The 22,797-nt window shown below is 46.6% G+C and overlaps 1 protein-coding gene across 1 annotated transcript in view; it reads right to left on the bottom strand.

The window, feature by feature from the left end:
* The window catches only part of GABBR2 (gamma-aminobutyric acid type B receptor subunit 2), a 368,838-nt gene that overhangs the window by 247,840 nt on the left and 98,201 nt on the right, over positions 1 to 22,797 (bottom strand). Inside the window, exon 2 of the mRNA XM_027105394.1 lies at positions 8,922 to 9,059. Within this exon, the coding sequence (XP_026961195.1) occupies positions 8,922 to 9,059 (138 nt within the window). The remainder of the gene's footprint in view (positions 1 to 8,921; positions 9,060 to 22,797) is intronic.

Raw genomic sequence — 22,797 nt, 5'->3', positions numbered from 1 at the left:
AAAGGGCCACCACCTGTTCCACCTTCCCTGTCCTATCTGATACTCTCAATGGCCCCAGAAGAAGGGCAGATTTAGTTAGCCCATTTCAGAGATGAGTTCAGTGAGGCTCCAGGAGGCTTGCCGATTTGCCCAAGGCTGCTGTCAGTGACAGACATAGGAGGGACAATTACCCAGAGCTTCTAGATTTTAGGCCTCAGTTCTGGCTACTATGCCCAACTGCTCTTCTGCCATATCCACCTGTCCTGGGGTGGCAGCGCTGGGCAGTGGAATTTGCACTGGTCTGGGAGAGTACACAGCAGGCACTGCACTTGTTGAATAAAGGAATGAATAAATAAATATGAGCATGAATGAATGAGAACAGAACACTTCCCTTTCCCCACAGAAGATCAATGCATTGTGCTGGAGCCCTGTTGGGGGCTCATGCTTCCTCCCACCCATTTGTATGCAAACCAACAGCTAGCAACCTTCCCTCCCTTCATGTATGACATTCCACCTGCTCCCAGAACCTCACTTTACTGGCATCCAATGCCACGGACAGGAAGGCCTATCCATAGTCTCCAGTCCTCAGGGTCTCTCCCTCCCCCTCTACTTGGCCCATAACGCATGCCTTTAATATTTCTTCTCTTTTTCCTCCCCCACCGTTTTTTTTTTTTTTTTTTTAATGAATCCAGAAGGTGGAAGCACCTCATAGATTATTAATGTGCTAAATGGCCCCTCAAGAGACCAGCGCCAAGAAATGGCTCCAACCCGCCCTGGATTATTGGCCTCCATTCTCTTTCTTAGAGAGTAGCACAGCAGCAGCGGCGGCAGCGAAGTTTCCACCTGTGGCTAATCACACTGTGGGCTCCTGAGTGGTTTTCGATCAGGTCCACAGGCTCCGTCACTCCACGGCAAGGGTGCGGCAGCCACATGGGCTGGGCAGTGGTGGAGTTCTGGCCTGCTGGGTTTTGACTCTTGGGGGCTGAGAAGCAGACATTATGTGCACCTTGAGTGTCTTGCTGAAGAACCCCTACCTTGCCCCGACACCTTAAGTTTCAGGGTCTGCAGTGCCAGAGTAAATAACCTTTGCTGTTGATGCAAAACAGGGGCTATAATTGGAGGTCTGCTCCTGGGGAGGAGTCCTTGTCATTGTAACATTATTACATCATAACATTGTTACCAGCAGCTACTGTTTTGTAGTCTATAAAGGTGCTTTCACCTAAAAGATGAAAAGCCTTCACTGATTCTCACAACTGCACAAAACATATTAGGCTAATTTGCTATTCCCATTTTACGTAAGAGAAAAGTGAGGCTGAGAAAGATAAAATAAGACCATGGGGTAATTACAAAGCACTGGAGAGTGAGCCATGGGACCCAGTTTTGCTGTTACTGTGAGAACTTGGGTAAGATCCTACCCACTTTGGGCCTCTGCTTCCCAGTCTGTGCAACAGGGAGACTGGACCCAATGATTGCTAAGATCTTATGTCTTTCTGTGAATCTACCTCAAATTCCACAAACCACAGCTAAGTAAGAAACAATCGTTTGATTTCTCAGGCAACCTACAGTTTTAATAAGATAATCACATGAGAAAATCAAGTCAGATGACAAAATTTCTGTTCCTATAAAGGAAATGGCATCGACCGATAGTTTAGAGCTATGTTGGAACTCAGTAAATAGCAAAGGGCTTGATTTGAGGGTTTTCACAGATTTGGTTTTTTAAATGTCAAAACCAAGCATGACTTAGTTTTTTCAGAAATCAAGCCCTAAATGTGCCAACAGTTACACAGAGACTTAGCTTTTTCAGAAATCACGTCCTAGATGTGCCAACAGTTACACAGAGTCAAGGTTCTCCTGTCCACATGCCCTCCTCACTTCCACTCCCTCACATGAGCTTGGCCAAGGAGACAACCCCATCACACAAACTGAAATGTTCCTGCCCAGGAAAGTCCTCGAGGGAGTGCCAAGGCAGGCCAGGAGGCAGGGTGGGCTGCCGAGGGGAGGCTTGGGATGGTGCCAGGAGAAGTGCATCTACAATTTAATAATCTGCTGCAGGTGCCTTTTTAAAGGACAGGCTCTGCGGGATACGGTTCTTGATGAAATAGTGTTTGCAACTTCCTGCGAGCAGCCCTTTATCCCTTCAGGAATCTGACTTTACTTTCATCAGCAAGGCTATTTCTCTCTGCAAGCTGAGACAACTATCATCTCACTCCCAAGAAGGAAGGAGTTTTGTCCCGCTCTTAGGGTATGAACTCCCGCTGGCCACATCTCTTGTACCTTTGCTGGCTTTGCCTCCATCTCTTGTTCAAGCTACCCTGCCTCCATCTTCCCCACCCAGCGCCAAATCCTGCTGCTCCCCAGGCTCCGTGCTTTCAGAAGGACAGACTATGTTGGTGGGAGCTTTGTAGAACTTCTCCAAAAATGTGCAAGGCAGGGTCAGAAGCAAGCCCCCTTCAGATCTCCGAGGAAAGGATTCTGAGGGAGTCTGAAAACATTTCCAAAGCAAGCATATTAGTTCAAAAGCATCAGGGCCAGAGATGGGAGATGGGAGCTGAGGCCATGCCAGAGATCATTTCAGGTGCCCTTTATGTCCTTTTACCAAGGGGCTGCAGTTGGAAAGCCCTTGGGTTCCTCTAGGTCTGGCAGGCTCTGATGATCTGCCCTCATCATTAGGGATGAGCCTGAGGCCTCGAAGGCGGGCATCCAGCCCTCTGTCAGCAAACATGCCCAGGTACCCCTCAGCATCTAAGTCAGGACTGCCCCAGACCCTGCCCTAGGGCGGCTCAAGGCCGGGTGGGCGCAGACACAGGGCAGCAAACACCATGCGAGGGCTCTGCAGGTAAAGGAGCACAGGGGAAGGAACGGGAAGCTCCACAGAGGAAGGGGCAGCCAAACTGCACCCTGCCAGGTGGAGAGACCACGGGCAGAGGGAACAGCCTGTAAGTGGATGGTGGCATATAAAGGAGCAGGTGGGTGGCAAAGAGAGGAGCAAGATGAAGGGGCACCTTTGGCCACACCACAGGCTGTGGGCTTTGTTTGCCACAGCTGCCCTGTGGCATCCCCTGCTGCATCCCCCAGCAGCATCCCCTGCTGTCTCCTCCATGTCCCCTTTCCCACAGGGGCTGTGTAAATTGAAATTCTGTGGACCAGCAGCACTTGTCAGAGTCCTGATGTCTGGGAGATGAGCAGGACTTAGAGATCACCTGGCCCAAGCAAGTTCCCAGGAACCAACTGCATCCACATCACCTGAACTGCTGGTACTGAAATGGCAGCGGGGGTGAGAAGTGGGGTCCACAGTCCTTTAAGGATTTGATGAATCCCTTAATCTGGACCTGCTCAGAATGGAGCTCGGGAATCTGCATTAACACAAGCACATCCTTGGCCCCCATAAATGACTCTCACCATATAGTGTGAGAGCCAGCAACCTGATGTATGCCTACTCTATGGATTAAATCTCAGCAACAGTGGGACTGGATGAGACTAGAATGTTCGGGGAACCTCTGGCAAGGGGACCTCACTACTTCACAGCCAGGCAGCCTGCTCCACGCCGGATGCCTCCAGCAGCAAAGGCTTGCTTGCAGGGAGTGGAGGATCCTGCTCCCCTCTAACTTCAGCCTTGCTCCTGCATCTCCCCACCTACATCTCAGAGACCCAGCAAAATCTCTCAAAGAGCCATGCAGGTCTGGAGGCTAAGATTTCTCCCTCCTACCCAGCGCCCTGCATGTTCTCCAGTCTGAACATGCTCAGCTCTCCAACAGCCAGAACCTGACTCTCCGCAGATGCCTCCCACGCTATGCCCTGGTGTGTCTCTCCCAGTGTGAGGCCCAGAGCTAAGCCCCGACCCTGGGCGGGGTCTGACCAGGAGGACAGGGACAGAACCTGCACTGCACGCCCTGGACTCCATGAAGGTCCTCGCGTCTAGCTGGAGGAGCTGACGCTCCCAGTGACTCACATCACGACTTAAACAATATTAGCCTCTCAACACAGCAACCATGAATCAAGAAGCCCAGCAAAAAGCAAAAGTTAAATTTAACTGATTTTAGCACCAGGGTAAATTTTCACCCCTTTGTGGCGCAAATCCCTATTTTTGTAGTACCAGGAAACAGAAACAACTGATTACGCATCCCAGGCTGTCTCTGTCCAGAAAGCATTGTTCCCCCAAAAGGCAGTCGGTGCTCCTTTTCAATTACACAAATTACATGCATTTTCCCATTTGTGAAACTCTGTTTCGGAGCCCAGTTTTGAATAAGTTAAGGGATTGATCAAATCCCTTGGGCGACAGCAGACCCACTCACCCCAGTCCTCTACCATCTCTTCAAACAAGCTCAGCCTCCAGGAGGTGGGGAACGGGCGGGAGGTCCCCGGAATCTGGTCCTGTGTCAGCAAATGGGGCTGTGTTCCCCGAGAGTGGGGGGAGGGAGAAATCTTCCAGGGCCACTCTCCATCAGGACCCACATCTTTGTTCCTACATCCCCCTGCTTGACTTCTCAGGCTGGGAGAAGTCTGTTCTCCTTGGCTCACCCTGTGATGCAGGTCCCCAGAACTCTCCAAACTGCTGGGCACCATCCAGTTCGTAGCCCCTCAGTGTCCCTCATCTGTGCACAGCCAGAGCCCTGGATCTGCCCAGGTGTCTGGTAGCAGATGCCTAGGGCAGTGGTGGACTAAGCACGAGAATCACCCACAAGAGCCTGTCAGCAACGCATAGGGATTCTGCTGAGGTGGAGGCTGAGGATCTGCATTTTTCTCCCAAGTCCTCGGCCTCCCCATGGTCAAGTCCACATTGTGAGAAACTCTGCCATGGAGGGTTTCAGGTTCCCAGTCTACCCCCTGCACTTAGTTCAGTTTAGCACTCAGTGAGGACCTACTGGGGTACTAGGCCCTGTGCGAGGCGCTGGCAACTAAGGGGTGAAGAAAACAAGAGTCCCTGCCCCCAAGAAGCTTACAGTCTAGTAGGGAACACCCAGATACAGAATAAACTATTCTCCACAGAATGTAATTCATTTAATAACGGAACACCATATGCAATATAGAAGTGACGTAGAACCACGCACGTTCCTCAATCTTGTTTTCGCTATCACTCTCCTAGGGAAACCTTTAAGCATTTTTTCCTAATCCCACCCCACTCATGAAATTGTAATACCACAGATATACTATATATCCGTTTATGCACCATATGTGTACCTGTGCATTATACATAAAAAGAGTGAGACTTTTTGCCCTCTTCCCACAAGAATGAATTTTCACCCCCTTGAGGGAGATGACCCCCCACTGAGAAGGCATTGTTGAGGAGGGAACAATTAATTCACTTAGGGATGGGAGGCACAGAAGGAAAGAGATCAGGAAAGGCATCACAGAGGAAGCAGTACCTATCCAGGGTTTTGAAGGATGAGCAGGAGTTCAGCAAAACAGAGAAGGGACTCAGCATCTAGCCTCCCTTGCTGGGCAACCTGACTCTTGCTTTCCTCCCAGAATTCCTCCTTCCTGTGGAAGCCAGCCTCCAAGATGGTCCCTAGTGATCTTCGCCTCCTGCTATAGCTTGTATAGTCCTCTCCCTCATAAATAAGAGCTAAATTTGTGATCAATAGAATATGGCAGAAATAATGATATGCAAACTCTGAAGCTAGATCCTAAAAACTTCTGCAGTCTCTACTTTGGTCTCCTAGATGACTCGTTTTGGGGGAAGCCAGCTGCCATGCCATGAGGACCCTCTAGCAGCATTATGGAGAGGCCCCCACGGGGAAGCCCCAATTTGCCAGCCATGTGAGGGGACCATGCTGGGAGCAGACCCTCCAGCCCCAAGCAAGCCTTCAGATGATGCCGGCCCCCAGCCTCCAAATCTGCCAGCTGGACCTCAAACATCTTGGAGCAGTTGCAAGCCATTCTGTGGGTCTGAATTCCTGACCCACAGAAGTAATGGAATAATAAGTGATTATTGTTGTTTTAAGCCACTAGATTTTAAGGTGATTTGTTACACAGCAATAAATAATACACCCCACCTCTCATAACCCAAGTTTCTGTCTTGTCAGCTCCTCTAGGCTGGGGGCCCTCTTTTGCATGCTGAGGCTGGGGAGCTTTAGCTGCCAAGCCAGGAGTTTGCAACACTGTGCTTGCTCCTACAGCTCCTAGAGAATTCTGAGGGGCAGACAGTTCTAAGTGAGTCTCAGAGAAGGTCAGGAAGCTCCCTGGATTCCTCTGGGTGGGGATTTTACAGGGAGCTTGCTCTCTCACGTCTGGGCAAAATATCCATGTGCAGACCCTTCCCTCCCTCCCTCCCTCCCTCTGACCATTCAACATCTAATAAGGTCTGTGAAGTGTTAGGCACCAGGAAAAACAGGAGTAACTCAGGCCTCGTTTCTGTTCTCAAGGAATCCATAGCTCAACTAAATACATCCCCACATCTGCAAAGCCGTAAGAGGGGGAAAGGCAGACAGGCTTGCGGGGGTGGGCTGTGTACATGCTCTGCTAGAAGTAAACAGGGGGAAGTGAGAGAAAGAATTTCTAGAGGGCTACTTTAGATAGTGCAATAAGAAAAGGCTTCCTGGAAGAGGCAGCATTTAAGCTGGGTCTCTGAGAACGGGTAGGACTTGACATACAGGTCATGGCGAGAAGGGGATGTTTCAAGTGGTGGGAACAGTGTTTCAGGAAAGACAAGGAATGCTAAGTAGTTGGGGCATTCAACTCAGGGAATAGCAGGAGACGGGGCAGGGGTGTCAACAACAATAAAACAAGAAACACTTAGTGCTTAGGACATGCCAGGGCACAGTTCTAATCCCTGTTTAATAATTTAGCCCACACAGCAGCCCTATGAGGTCAGTCCTCTTATTACCTTGCTTTTACAGATGGGAGGCTGAGGCTCAGAGAGGCAGTGCCTGGCCCTGACCAGCAGGAGTCTGGCGTGCTCCTCAGTACTCAGGAGAGAAAGCTCAAGGGCAGAGAAGGTGCATGACTCCACCAAGGTCTCACGGCTGTTTGTGGGCACCGCAGGGTTGGAAGCCAGGCTCCCCCGGCACATTGAACCGTGCTGGTTTCCAGCTACGTGGTTAGGTTTGCACCAAAACACGCTGAGCTGCTTTTCTGGCCTCATCCACTGTTGCATCCGCCCACCCTCAGCATGGCCTGCTCCGGCCACGGAGAGTGACTCACTGCTCTCCAAGCCCACACTCCTTCCCACCTCCTGCTTTTGCATGCCCAGTTTCCTCTGCCAGCAGCGCTCTCCTCCACGTCTCCAGCTGTCCAACGCCCTCTCCTCCTTTGCAGCCAGCTCCCCATCACCTCCCCTGAGAAGCCTTCCTGAACCCAGGGCTGAGTGGGTGGGTGGCTCTCCCCTGGGACCCCACTCTTCCCTTATCACAGCTCTGCTATGGCTGCCTCCCACCTCCCCTCTGGGGCACGAGCTTGAGGCTCTACCCCCAGCGCCCCATATACGCAGGGCTGGACTCAGAAAGTACGTCAGTCAATGTGAGCAGAATGAAACCAGATCCCCCTGTGGTCTGGCTCCTGCCCACCCCTTCATTCTCATTCTCACCACCCTGACTCCCCACCCACCATGCTCCAGCCCCACTGCCCTCTTTTCCATTCCCTGAACAAGCCAAGTTTGTTCCCATCACAGGCTGTCTGCATTTGCTATTCCATCCTGACATGGAATACTCTGCATCCAACCAACTCCTTCTCACCCTTCAGGTCTGAGTTCAATTGTCACCTCCTCTAAGAGGCCTTTCCTGACTGCCTCGAGGCGGCCACTGTTTATCCCATCACACTGTTTACCTCTACCCTAGCCATTTCCTTACCGCAATCTTATCTCAAGGGCCAAACTGCCTTTGAGTTTAAATCCTGGCTCTTACCTATGAGCTGAGGGTCCTTGGGCAAGTTACTTAGCCTCTGTGTGCCTTGGTCTCCTTATCTATAAAATGGGATGATGATAATACCAACAGCATAATACCAACAGTTGTAAGGAGTACATGAGTTAATGAAAATACGTGCTCAGAACAGTGTCTGGTGTGTTGTAAGCCCGACATACATACTATACAAGTATTGCTCTTAGTATGATTACTTAATTGTTTATTTGCTCATTGCCTGCCTCCCTCCTAGAATGTAAGCTCTGAACAGGCAGGGACCATGTCTGTTCTATTCGGCACTATATCCTCAGTGTCTACCCAAATTCCAGGCACACAGTAAGTTGCATTATATTTATTGGATGGATGAATGGATGATGAATGGATGACGGATGGATGAATGGACGAGAGATGGATGGATGAAGCAAAGAAGTAAAACATGTTCCTGGGCCACAACTCATCGTGGGGTCTCATCTTTCTACACGTCTCTTTCACATTCTAAATAACAGCTAGCACTGGTGAGTTTCACCTATATCAGGCCATACATTCACTGGTGGAACATTCAACAGCGTATAACATTTGCCAGTGTAAAGAGTGAATAACAGCCAAGAGCCCCAGAAAAGGCTTAACCAAGGAGAAAGGCAGTCTTAGTGGACAAAATAATTTCAGTGAGGGCGGGAGGTTTGGATCATCTAGTTAAAGAAACAGTGAGAGCAGGTCTCTGAGGCCTGAAGGTCTAGGGTGTACTTGGGGAAAGGTGCGTTGTTTAGAGGGGCAGAGGCATGGAGTGAGTGGCAGGGATAGGAAATGAGACTGGACAGGAAGACTGGCTGGATGTTGACAGCCCTGAAAGTCGGGCTAGGGAGTCACTGAAATATTTCGAACACACAGTGATGGTGTCAGGGCTACCCTTTAGAGCCCCACTGTGTCAGCCAGGACAGGCCAGAGGATCAAGCCAGGAGGTAGAGGCAGTGGGAGGCTGTGTAATCATTCAGGAAAGAGTATGGGAGGTCTGAACTGAGCAACTTAGGAACCAAGCTGGGCAAGGAACCATTTCTGAGAAAGACTGGTGGCCAAAGACAGTTCCCCAACCAAAGGTGGCCCGGACCTTACCTGTACCAGATTCCAGCCTTGGAGGGACTCTGCGATGATGGACGTAACAGATGGACAGACTCCTCCAAACACCATCAAGTGGTTCGGCCCATATTTTATTGCGTCGTAGAAGGCTTTCAACCCTTTTGCATTATCACACTGGGGAGCAACACAAAGAAAGAGAAGCCCAAATTAGAAACAGCTTTCCCCAGGGACAAGAGCCCAACAGTGGATTCACACAAACAAAACTTCCTCATGGGAAACCTGGGTTTCAGTTCTCTCATCGTGAGGCCTCTCTTTAAACCAGTCCTGAGCGCATGCTGTGAGCTCAGTGAGGTGTGGTCTTGGTACCCCTCTTCCCAGCTCTCCTCCCTCTGAGTGTCCTCCAAATCTAGGACTTTAGGCTCCCCAGCCATCTCCCTTCAGAGCACCCTAGGGAACGGGCCCCCAAATTCCTCACCCTGGGCCTCTCCCATCATGGTCATCTATATTTTAAAAGAAGATAAATCCACACCCATTAGGATGGCTATTATCAAAAAAGCAGAAAACAACAAGTATCGGCAAGCGTGTGGAGAAAGTGGAATCTTTGTGCATTGCTGCTAGGGACATAAAGTGGTGCAGCTGCAATAGAAAACAGTACTACAGTTCCTCAAAACAGAATTAAACAGAATTATTATATGATCCAGAATTCCGCTTCTGGGTATATACCCCCAAGAACTGAAAGCAGGGACTCAAAGAGATATCTGTACACCCATGTTCATTAGCAGCATTATTCACAGTAGAAAAAAGGGTAAACAACCCAAATATCCATCAAGAGATGAATGGTTGAACAAACTGTGGTTTATACATATAATGGAGTATTTTTCTGCCTTAAAAAGGAAGGGAATTCTGACACATGCTATAACACGGATGAAACCTGAAGACATTATGCTAAGTGAAATAAGCCAGACACAAAAGGACAAATGTATGATTCCACTTGGGTGAGGTACCTAGAATAGTCAAATTCATAAAGACAGAAAGTAGGATAGTGGTTGCCAGGGGCTGGAGGAGGGGGAAATGGGGAGTTAGTGTTCAATGGGTACACTCTCAGTGATGGTAACATTCCAGAAATGGATGGAGGTGATGGCTGCACAACAGTGAGAATGTACTTAATGTCACTGAACTGTACACCTAAAAATAAAGCGGCACATTTTATGTTATATACATTTTATCACAATAAAAAAGCAGGAGGAGGAGAAGGAGAAGGAGGTGAATCTAAAGGGAAGAATCTGTTCAGCAGACACTTGCCAAGCACCACTCTGTGTTCAGCCCAGGGCTGGATGCTGAGGAAACAGAGAAATTGGACACAGCCCTGCCAAGGAGCTCGCATATGAGAAAGAAAAACAGATCTTGGTGACCCGCTATGAAAATGAACAAGGACAAATGTCTGCAGATATCGGGAGTCAGTTATGGCTCACCTCCCTCTTCTCCAGTTTCATCACTCTCATCAAGCCGTGTGGCCGGCTCTCCCCTGGACAGAGCCACTGGCTGCGAACTGGGCGTCTTGCTCCTCCTGAGACCCAGTCAAGCCCATTCATCACCTAGCAGTCCGAGGCCCCTTTGTAAAACATAAATTAGTCCCCTTTTTACTCTGCTGCTTTCTGTGCACTTAAAACCCAAACTCCTATCAGAATATAATTCTCAAAAGGTTAAAAACATAATTCTCATGAAAATCAATAGTGGGTACATGTCAACCTTTTATTTAACTAATAAAGGGCATCTGCAGGATGACAAAGTCGATTCAAAAGAAAATTTGGGAAGCAGGGATTTTTATAGTCAATGCAAAATAAGAAATAAGATTGCTAAGTTAGATACAAAACTGGTTAGTGTCCTATACGGCAATAAAACTATCACCTTTGGGGACAGAAAAAGAAATCACTGAAAACCAGCACATCTTATCAATTTTAGAGAATTGTAAGATGACTTAAATTCCCCTAGTCAGATGACCCTAAGGAACGGCTGTTAGAAAACGCTCTAAGTGTTAGGCTAACTGGTTATATAATAACGATTTTATATTATTTACAAGTTTGGTATGATATTCTTCACCATCCTTATCATAATGGATGCAGGAAGCCACAAGATCCAGCCCTGCCTCCCACTCTGACCTGATTTCTCTCCACTCTCTTCCTTGCTCACCAAGTACAGCCTTACCAGCCTCCTTTTTGAAGGAAAAGCAATTTCCTTCCTGCCTTTGGGTCTTTGCACTTGCTGTTTTCTTTGCTGGGAATAATATTCACCCGGTTCTCAGCATGGCTCACTCCTCATCATTCAAGTCTCAGCTTAGCCGTTACCTCCTTAGGGAATTCATCACTGTTGCCCTACCCAAAATGGTCCTCACCCCCCGTCACTCTCTAAGATGCCACCCTAGTTTATGCCCTAATATAGCTCCTAAAATTATCTGAAATCATCTTGTCTATTTTTGTTTGTCTGCATATTGACTGTCCTTTAATTAAAATGTAAGCCCTCTGAGGACAAGGCTTTTTGGTCATTGTTTCTACTGCTGTTTCCTCAGAGCTTATACAGGTGCCTTAGTAAGGATCTGCTGGATGCCTGAGGGGGCCCTCTGACCTCCCTGCATCTGTTTCTCCCCTCTCTTTCTACTTCCATGTGTCTCTCCTTATTTTTGTCTTACTTTGTCTCCCCGCCCCTTCCCCTCAAGTGACCATAATGTGGGACCAGAGTGGGTTAACATTTGTTGCTCTCTCCTTGTCTATTTGAGAGACTCTGGACTGAGATCCATGGTGGGCGTCAAGAGGGATAGAAACATGAGTCTGATTCAGTTCCTGGCCTCAGAGAGCTCACTGCCCAGTGAGATAGGGGCACGGGTGGCCTCAGCATGTGATGGACAGGGCTCAGTGCTGGGGCAGAGGCACCATGGGGAAGCACCAGGGAGGGCTCTGGGGGCAGGGGTGCGTAAGACTGAGGATGAGGGCAAAGTGGCCTGGGCTAAGGCTAAGGAGCGCTCTGAATGCCAGCCTAGAGAGTTTGGATAGTACCCTGGAGAGATTCAGGAAATGATTCAATTTTAAAATTTTAATTTAATTTTAAAATTGGCCAAGTTAATTTTCTTGCCAAGAAAGACAGAAGGAGAGAAAGATGGAAAGGAAGGAGGAAAGAAGGAAGGAGGGAGGTCGGGGGGGAAGAAAGATGAAATTCTTATTGCTTCTTGGGGCCCTCTATTAATTGTTCCTGTTTGCTTTTTTGTGTGTGTGTGTGTGGTACGAGGGCCTCTCACTGCTGTGGCCTCTCCCGTTGCGGAGCACAGGCTCCGGACACGCAGGCTCAGCGGCCATGGCTCACGGGCCCAGCCGCTCCGCGGCACGTGGGATCTTCCCGGACCGGGGCACGAACCCGTGTCCCCTGCATCGGCAGGCGGACTCTCAACCACTGCGCCACCAGGGAAGCCCGTTCCTGTTTCTTGATTGAAAGCAACACTTCCCACCCTCGGTGGAGCACAAGTGGATATAACACAGTAGTTCATGTTTTAATTGTTTCTAACATGATTTACTGAATCATTTTCCATTTTAATATATTCCTGTAATGATTTTAGCTTGCTTTGTAATCTGTACTAATGACAATGATGATACAATACCACAAGATTTATAATCAAAGCTGCATTAAAATAATATTAGCAACAATGAACTTATTAATACCTGTTTGCTCAGCGAACATTTCTCCAGTATCTAGTCCCTGTAAGACTCTTCATTAATAATGATGCCCTGGCTTCTCACAAATATATACTTTCTGAATAAGTCAACTTAAAAATCTGAGCATATTTGACCACTGGTATTTGAGCTGCAAAAGTTTATCTGACTCAGTTTTCACCAAACCGTGTGGAAGGCAGAATTCTGGCTCCCATGACCCCCTTGGTCTTACTCTCATGCATATGTTATGTTACACGGCAAATGGGACTTTGTAGATGTAGTTAAGGTTAATGATCAGCTGACCTTAAAGTGTTATCCAGGTGGCCCAATGTATTCACACAAGCCCTGAAAAGCAGGGAAGTTTTTGTGGCTGACAGCAGCGGGGAAATCAGAGATTCAAAGCATGAGATGTATTCGATGTGCCATTGTTGGTTTGAAGTTGAAGGGGGAACCTCAGTCCTACAATTGCAAAAAACTGAATTCTGCCAACAACCTGAATAGTCGGGCCTCCAGATAAGAACCAGCCCAGCTGACTCCTTGATGTTGGCCTTCGAAAGCCCTGAGCAGAGGGCTCGGCACGGTCATGCAGGTCTGGACTTCTGGCCCACGAATGGTGAGACAATACACGGTTGTGGTTTAAGCCACTAAATTTGTGGTCATTTGTTACAGCATCAATAGAAAAGTAATGTGGTGAAGTAATGAGAAAAATTAGAATAACACAGTGAGATTTTCCTTAACGTTAAATGTATTCTGTTTAGAGAACTATCCTTAATTTAAAGATAAGATCCTTCGTGGTCTGTACGGTGTTGAAACGTTTTTCTGTTATAAAATTGCAGACAGTAGCAGGATTTTGTTTTTAATACCCTAACGCAGCAAAATAAAATGTTTTCTACCCTATGTACATTTCTGTTCCATGTGCCCTGGAGCCCCGTCTCTTTAGCCTTTACTGGTGTGTAAGAGCCAAAGGTGTGAGCATTACTAACCCAGCCAGCCTGGCACCCCCATTTTCAGATGCAGCCAATGATGACTAGAGAGGTGAAGGGACTTATCCACTGTCCTTTCAGGATTAGGGGAGGGACTTCGGGATCCCCAGTTCAGAGCTTTCTCAACAGTCTAGAGAACTCAGCTTAACGGGCAAAGGGAAGGGAAAAGTCAGCAGCATTCTAGAAAGGACCATTTTCCCCCAGGGTAGTGCTGCAAGCCCAGGCCTCTTCCTGATCAGCACTCTTGACCTGAGGCAGGATAAACAACACTGGGCACCAAGTAAGAAAGAAAAAGAGAAAAGGGGAGAAAGACGGGAAGCAAGTCAGAAGGACAGAAGAAGGGTGCTTCCCCAGCTCCCCTAGAGAGCACGTTTGCAGTGAATAACAAAGTAAAAATCACATGGACGTACCTGTCCCATTTGAGATGCTACTGTCCCTCACCCTCATTTCTAATACTTTCTCTTCTTAGCTGACATGGTTAGTGTCCCCAATAGATAGGCTCTCCAGTTGACCTAAGCTTAATTTTTGTGGCTGGACCAGCATGGAGGTTTTTACACTCAGTCCAGCAGGGCCCTATGACCCAGCAAAGATGTTTGGGGTCCAGTGAGAGGAGCTCTGGGTTCCTCACCTTCATTTCCACCTGCAGTTCTCCTTTACCTGTTCTATATACAGCTTCAAGGGGCCACATAATACTTAATTTGAAAAGAGGATTTCATGGATAGTCACAAAATAAGGTTTGAAAACCACAAAGGAGATGACCCCAGAGGTCCTTGCCTGTGTATGACTTTTGTCTCCAGCCTAGGGAAGTGCAGGTGGGTGTCCCGCAGGCAAGGCTGGATGAGCCAGTCACGTGAGCACACACTACAAGCTACTCGCTGAAAGTTCATCCACTGCACATCAGTTTGCCTGATGACCAATTCAACAAACCACTGGGGAATTTCTCTGAGTTTCCCAAGGGGTTCCTTGCAGACACTTCACATGGCTATTTCACAAGGATTTGTTCTTGAGGCTCAAGTGAAAGTCAATTTCAACTGTATTTCACATTTCAGTCCTTCCTAAATGCTGCGATTGGAGATGTTCTCCTAATGCTTGTTTATTACTTTCCTCTTCTTGTGGGCTCCGGACCTGCCCCTCATGAGCCAGGGAAATGTTGAAGCTTTTCTATTCCCCATTTAAGGTGTCTGTCAGATGGCTTTTAGTGAGCTGGTCACTGGGCAAAACCATAATTCTGAGAAATTATTTATGACATGTTGTCTTTGAGCGATTTGGCTTTTTGATGAATTGCTCTCAGAACCCAGATAAGGGGGTTCTTCTGTCCTGGAAGAAAGCTTTATCATGTTCCCCTACTTCCCCACCTCCCCCACTAGGAACTCCCCCCACTCCCTTCTGGAGGGTACAGCCACACCTGAACAGCAGACAGGGAGCTAATTCCATCGTGGTTCACATTCTCCTGCAATAGTTCAAGGCTAAATGACCAGCTACAGCCTCTGATCTGCAGTCCTGCAACCTAGACATGGGCTGGCACACAGTAGGGCCTCACTAACTCTTGCCCTCCCCCTCCCTCTTCTCTCCAGGATTTTTCCCCCTTGCCTTTCATTGACCTCACATCTCCAGTAGCTCATGGTCACTTCCTCCAAACTCCCTTCCCCTGTTTCACTTCCAAAGGCTTCTTCTCCTTCCCTCCCAAGATGGACTTGTCACAAAGAAATCATAATGGACACATAACAGGCTCTTAAAATTCAGCACCTATAAATGGGAACAGAGCCAAAAGTCATGAAAATCAATTTTTTTTAATGAAAAAGTAGAACTCTAGAATAAAATTCATTTTCAGGGCTTCCCTGGTGGCGCAGTGGTTGAGAGTCCGCCTGCCGATGCAGGGGATACGGGTTCGTGCCCCGGTACGGGAAGATCCCACATGCCGCGGAGCGGCTGGGCCTGTGAGCCATGGCCGCTGGGCCTGCGCGTCTGGAGCCTGTGCTCCACAACGGGAGAGGCCACAACAGTGAGAGGCCCATGTACCACAAAAAAAAGAAAAAAAAATTCATTTTCATTTAAATCTCATTTTTAAAGAATTAAAGTACTTTTTTGACTGAAAAATTTCAAAGAAAAGGTTGCTGAGCGTTAAAATGTAAAAATGCCAAGAAAATGTCAGTTAATAATGACCAATTTGAAACTGGGAATTACTCTGCACAGAATTTCAGAATTGAAGGAGAATGTAAAAGCTAACATGTCCAACTCATGCCCCGGATACAAAGTCGTCCTCTGTGCATCCTGTTCCAGGAGTGGTCAGCATCTGCTTACATCCCTCCAGTGGCAGGGGTCTCACTCCCTCACCAGGGAGCTACTTTGCCACTGGTGCTTCTTAGAAAGTTCTTATGTTGGTCGTGAAATCACCCTGCTTTTGCATCCCCTGTTCCAACTTCTCATTCTAGAGCAAAGGTCAGCAAACTTTTCCCGTAAAGGGCCAGGCAATAAATATTTTAAGCTCCATGGGCCACATTGTCTCTGTTGCAACTTCTCAACCCTTTGGAGCACAAAAGCAGCTACAGACAATACATAAATGAAGGAACATGGCTGCAATCCCATAAAATTTTATTTACAAAACAGGCAGTAGTTGGACTTGGACCACTGGCTGTAGTTCGCCCACCCCTGCTCTAGAACCTCACAGAACACGTACAGTCCTCCATCCCCACGAGAGCCCCGCAGATACCTAAACTCAGCCAGCCTGCCTCCACAAGATGCTTTCAGGCCAAACGACCCTTAGCTCTTCTAATCATCCCGTATGATATAGTTTCACACCCTTCTTGTACGTGGGCATCCTTGGGAGTGGTTTCAGAGGACAGATATTTCCTGGATGCACCCCCAAATACCTCCATCTGCCCTGCACAGAAAAGTAACACAAGCTAACGTGTGTTGTACACTCACTATGTGTCAAGCATGGTAATAAGAACTTCATATAAATTATTCTATTCATTCCTCACAGTGTTATGTAAGGTAGGTACCGTTATTATTTCCATCTCACAGAAAGGGAAACTGAGGTTCAGAGAAGTTAAAAAACTTGCCCCAAGTCACATAAATGGTAAGGATTCCATCTCAGGCAGTGTCACTTCAGAGCACTGTTTTATTTTAAATAAGAATTTGTTATTATGAAATATTTCACTTATAGAATAGAATATATATATATATATACACATATACATATAACTTATATAAAGTATGAAAAATAGTAATGTGAACATACAGTATACCCAGCACCCAGTTTATGCTGAAGCTCCTGTGTGCCCACCCTGCCCATATCCCTCCTTCACCAGGAAGAACCCCTAGTCTGAATTTTGTGTTTATCCTTCCTTGCTTTTCTTTGTTTATCATATGTATGTTTCCTAAATACTGTATCATTTAATTTTACTTGTTTTGAATGTATATATAAGTGGAATCATGCCTGAAACTTGCTTTTATGGCTTCACATTATGTTTGTGAGATTTCTGTTGCTGAACAAAGCTATAGCTCATTCATTTTGATAGCTGTGTAGTATTCCATTGTGTGAACAGGTCATGGTTTATTTGTTAATTCCCCCTGATGGACACTTGGGTTGTTTCCAGTGTTTCGTTTAGTTGCTGCTGTAAGCAAGACAGCTGAATGTTTCTATACATGTCTCCTGGCACATATATGTAGAGCTTCTCTAGGGTATAAACCTAGAAATGGAATCACTGAATCACAGGATTTCCCACATTTTGTCAAAGTGGTTTTATCCATTTACCCTCCCACCAGCAGTGTTTGAGATCTCTCATTACTCCACATCCTCATCAACTTTATTTTTTGCCAATCTTGTGGGTATTGGATATGTCATTTTAGTTTGTATGTTCCTGATTATTAAAGAGGATAAGCCACTTTTTCACATATTTGTATGTGTTTCTACTTCCTCTTTTGGACTGGTGACTTTGCCTACTTTTCTGTTGGATCGTTTGTCTTCTTCTTATTGATTTGTTCAGACCATCTCTAGCCACAATGTTAAAATGAATGAAATGATCACCTCTCGCATTCTGAGCATACACTTCCATTAATGCAGACTCAGACGACAGTCCTTCTGTTTGGTCCCTACTTCATGCAGAGTTTGCTGTCAGCAAAAATTAGTAAATCAGCATGTGTAATCTTGGTTACAAAACACCTATGAACCTTTCTTGGAAAGAAAAAAGAAAGGAAGGGAGGGAGGGAGGGAGGGAGGGAGACTACTTGATGATAAAATCCAGCCAACCACAGATGAATCAAAGTATAGATCTCAGGAAAGGAGGGCTTGTGATAAAAAGGAATGATTGCAAGAGTTGGACCCATTTAACATGAAACAATCAGCAATGTAAAGATAATAATGTAAACTAAAATTCAGAAGGTGGAGGAGGAAAAAGGATTTGTGAGACTGCTAATTTCCTCTCCTTCCATACAAGGACTTTAATGGATACCATCTAAAGTGGAAAACCGGAGTTTAAACGCTGGGACTCTAACCTCACTGCTCTTCGTAATCTTTTATTATATTACTCTTAGATATTTTAAAACCAAATATTTTCTGCGAAAACCAAAACAGTTTTGCGAAGGCAAAACTGTTTAATGTTAAGCAATTCCTTCTGCTTTACTCTTCCTTATTTGCTTGTTACATTCAGATAAATAAAATTTAACATCAATTTTAAATAGCATGTAATAATGACCTTTTTATAAAATTATTTCTGTCCACCTCTCTACTTATAACATCTGCACGGAGAGATGTCTGGAATGGGAGTCATCTCATGTTAAAGATCGAGAGATTTTGAGTGATTTTTTAAAAACTCTCTTCTCTGTACTTATTTGTTTTACTTGAATTTCCTAAAGCACATATTACGTTTATAAAGACAGAAACTCATTTTTAAACTGGTAGGCTTTTCACACTCAGGATGCTTTCTCACTCATTTAAGTTCATCTCTTTCTGTTCTTCTGTGATTGACTTTCTGAGCCAAAAGCACAGGACTTAACATTTATTATTGCTAAATCATGTTAAAAATTAGCCCAGCACCATGGCCAACTGAATTCAACAAACTATATTGTTTTTTCATTGAAATTGATTCATTCAAACATTTTCTGAGCATCCACTAAGTGCTGAGAGAAACAAGTTAAGTCCCTGTGACATATAATTCCTTCAACAGAGTAGTCACTGAAGAAATGTTTACTGACATATTTAATTTGCAACTAAGAATGGTAATAATAGCACAGCAATCCCTATATAACATTTATTTATGCCAGGCACTACTATAATTTTTTAGTATTTATTAACTCAATCCTCACAACAACACTATGAAGCATGTCCTATTATTATCCATATTTTAATAGATGAAGAAGCTGAGGGTCAGAGAGGTGAGTAATTTGTCCAAAGCTTTACACAGTGAGTAACAGGAAGACTTGGGATTCTGTTCTCCCTGGGCACACAGTGACACTCTAACTCCCCAGCCTTCCTTGCAACTAGGTGTGACCACTGAGTTTTGGGCAATGCAATGTGAGCAAAGGTGATGGGCACTATGCCCAGGACTGGCCTAGAAAGCCTTCCCATAGGTTCTCCATGCTCTCTTCCCATCCACAGTGTCAGTGGGGAAGACTCCAAGGACCTAGAACCTCCCCCAACCCCAAATCCAATCCCAAGCCCGTCATGGAGGGGCACCGCGACTGCCAGAGAAACTGTCACAGGGAGGACAGCCTCCCAAGGTGACAGACTCCGGGAGCAATGCCTTCAGTATAATGTCTCGCTCTTTGCAGGCAACCTCAACCCTTGACTGAGCACAGCAGCCAAACAGATGCTTACCATTTCTGGTCAGCACAAGACTCAGCTATGGACAATCTTAAGCCCCTTTGGTCTGGCTGAGACTTCATCAGAGCTGCACCACTGCCCGAGTCTCTTCCTACTCACCTCTCCTTCCTTCCCCCTCTCCTTTCACAGGTGGCAGACCTGCCCACACTCTGAAGACTTGCCCTGCCTTCCCCTGCTCTCTCCCCTCTTTCTTTCGTGAGCATTGCTCCTAATCCACGTCTAGCTCTGGGCATCTGCTTCCCAGAGGACCCAACCAACACACCCTCTGACCTGCATTTGACTATGACATGAGCAAGAAATCATCTTAATACTTTGAACCACTGGAACATAAGGGTGTTTGTTACCATAATTAGACCACATTGACCAGTAACATTCTTAACCACCTGCTATAAGAAGCCTGAAATACAAGAAAATCAACACACCTAGGAAACTATTACAGAAAGGTGAAAAGAGTTTGAAGAGAGACAAAAAAAGATTAGGGGAAAAGGTAGAAAGAAATTATGCTGTACATTTAAAATGTGTTCCCCTATCATTCAGGACACTGACGTCAAACCAAAATTCAAGGGACATGACCAGATAAACTCAGATTTGCTGCACTGGGTGGTCTTCATCCCCTCTGTTCCCCTGTGCCCACAAAGGGCCTGGCTCCAAACAGGTGTTCAGTACATACTGGCTGGACGAAATTACTGCTGCATACAATCCCTGCTGGTGGATACCGCCTGAAATAAAAGTAACCGTAGCTGTAGCTCTGTCCCAAAGAGCTTATTAACTCCAGCCATCTTGAATTTTTCACACTCCTTCCCCAGGCTGATGGACAGACCATCTGCTTCTGTAAGTCTCCAGAGAGCCAGACTGTCCATCTTGGATGCTGAGAAAAACTGGCATTTCTGTATTCTCCCTGAAGCTGTCACTCCGAATCCTTGGCCGGCTGCAGACTATGTTATTTGAGGATGATGGAGCCGTAGCACACATCTCTCCTCTGCGCTGGGAAAGCCAATTACCCAATTTACAAAATGTTTTTCAAAGACTGGTAGATACTAACTCTGTTTCCTAATTACCTGTCAATAAGTTCCTCCTCATATGCAGGTGTGACATTTTTAAAAGTCAAGGTCACGAACACAAAATGTATGCGGGCTGCTTGTCAGGAGGGTTGGGGTGCTCCCTTCTGCAGGTTTGCACAAATATCACAAGTTGTCAGCCCTTCCCCTGGGGATGGGGGCCAGGTCACCTGCTGAGGAGGGATCTCACTCCAGCTATGTTCCACCAAGCCATATCCATTCCTTTCCACCCCACATATGCCTCTGCAGCGTGCTCTTTCGAGGGGTGCATTGGTCCAACATTTGCTGAGGGCCTGGGCTAGATACAGGGTAAGACACGGACCCTGCCCTCAGGGGACTTATAATCTAGAGGAGGTACAGAAATAATTTCGTAAAATGTAGTATGAAGTTAATGGAGGTTTAGAACACTCGTTCGTTCCATTAATACTCATGGGATGATAATTTAGAGCCAGATCCTGTGGGAAGTGCTGGGGACACAGGAAAGGTTACATACAGTCTTGCCCATGAGGGAGCTCTCACTTCGGTGGGGAGAGAAGATTGAAACAAAAAGCCATAACACAAGGCAAGATAAAAGTGGGAACTCTGGTGGAGACACAAGTCATGCAAAAAGAAAGGAATGGTCGAATCTCACTGAGATATTCTGCCAAGACTTCTTGGAGGAGGTGACATTCGAGCTGAGCTTTGGAAGATAAACAAGAGAGTGAGGTGGCAGGAGGGCACCCCAGATGGAGATGCCAGCATAAGCAAAGTCTCGGAGGGGGAAAGTGCATACAGGATAAGTGGAGTATCTGCTCCTGGGGCAGAAGCACAGGGTGGAGAAGGGAGGTGGCAGGAGACGGGTAGGTGGGGTCAGACTGGCTGGTCCCTAGGGAACCGTTAACATCAGGCAGGGTGCGGTTTCTTTTCTCTAGGCAGCAGGAGTCACTGCAGAACTTTAATCAGGGGGGTGCCAGGATGGAGGCTGTGCTGTACGCAGATGCCTCTGGCAGCTGGTGTAGAGGAGGAAGTCCTGACGGGGAAGAAGGCGACCAGCTGGCAAGTGGGAGCAATGGTTCAGGTGCAAGGCTTGATGGGCAACCTGGCCCAGCACTCCAGGAAGGATGTATGTGCACAGTGGAGCTCACCTCTCAGAGGTCCATTAACTAAGGGACTCAGAGGCTTGGGACTGACCAGCATGTGATGTCAATGGGACTCAGTCAGATGGGTCACCTCAATAGCGTCCTTAATGGGAGGCTCAGTGATGGGGAAGACCAGTGAGGAAAGATATAAAAGAGAGAATAAAGTCAGCTATGTCAGGCACAGCATATGGGCCCCAGGCCCCTGTGATCTCCTCTTCACTTGGGCTTGGCTTATAAAACAAGAAGGTTGAGTTAGTGGGTTCATCAGTCATGAGAGGCTAGGCTCTGCTGTAGCAACAAACACCCCCAAATCTCAAGAGCACCCCAGAAAAAGTTGATTTCTCTCTCAGCAAGGGGGGAGGGTCCTGACACATCCTAGTCACTCAGGGGCCCAAGCTGATGGAAAAACCACCATCTTGAATGCTGCCGCTTTGCCAAGAGAGAAGGAAAAAGAAACTCTGGAGAGGGTCAACCAGCAATTAAACGGAACTCACTGGCCAGAACTGGCACCATCCAAGTACCAGGGACACAAGGCACAAATTGGCCAGCAGAAGAGGGGAACTAGGTGTCAGGGAACCACAAACGTCTGCCACAGTTGATCTCTCAGACCCCTTCCTGCTCTAACTGTCTGCATTTTGGTTTGTGCGCCAGATTTTGGTTCAGTGTATCAAGCTAACATTTCTTCAATACCGACCTATGTGTTTGCTGGGCACTATGCTAGATTCTTTACATGCATTACCTCATCTGTTATTCATAATGTATCTCATTTAATATTCACAATGCCTCTGTGAGATGGATACCATTACAGACATACCTTGTTTTATTGAGCTTTGATTTATTACACTTCGCAGATGTTACGTTTTTACAAATTGAAGGTTGGTGGCAGTCCTGTGTTGAGAAAGTCTATCAGCGCCATTTTTCCAACAGCATTTGCTCACTTCATGTATCTGTGTCATATTTTGATAATTCTTACGATATTTCAAACCCTCTACCAGCCAAAAGATTTGACTCACTGAAAGTTCAGATGATGGTTAGCATTTTTTAGCAATAAAGTCTATTTAAATTAAGGTATGCACATTGTTTTTTTAGACATAATGCTATTGCATGCTTAATGGACTCCAGTATAGTGTAAACATGACTTTTATACACACTGGGAAACAAAAAAATTCATGTCACTTGCCTTATTGTGACATTCACTTTACTGTGGTGGCCTTGAACCAAACCTGCAATA

Source organism: Aethalodelphis obliquidens, unplaced genomic scaffold (assembly GCF_003676395.1).
Source record: "Aethalodelphis obliquidens isolate GAN/ISIS:26980383/991018 unplaced genomic scaffold, ASM367639v1 scaffold7, whole genome shotgun sequence".
Classification (NCBI taxonomy): Eukaryota; Metazoa; Chordata; class Mammalia; order Artiodactyla; family Delphinidae; genus Aethalodelphis; species Aethalodelphis obliquidens.
Note: the sequence above shows the minus strand (reverse complement) of the source record. Positions and strands in the feature narration are given on the sequence as shown.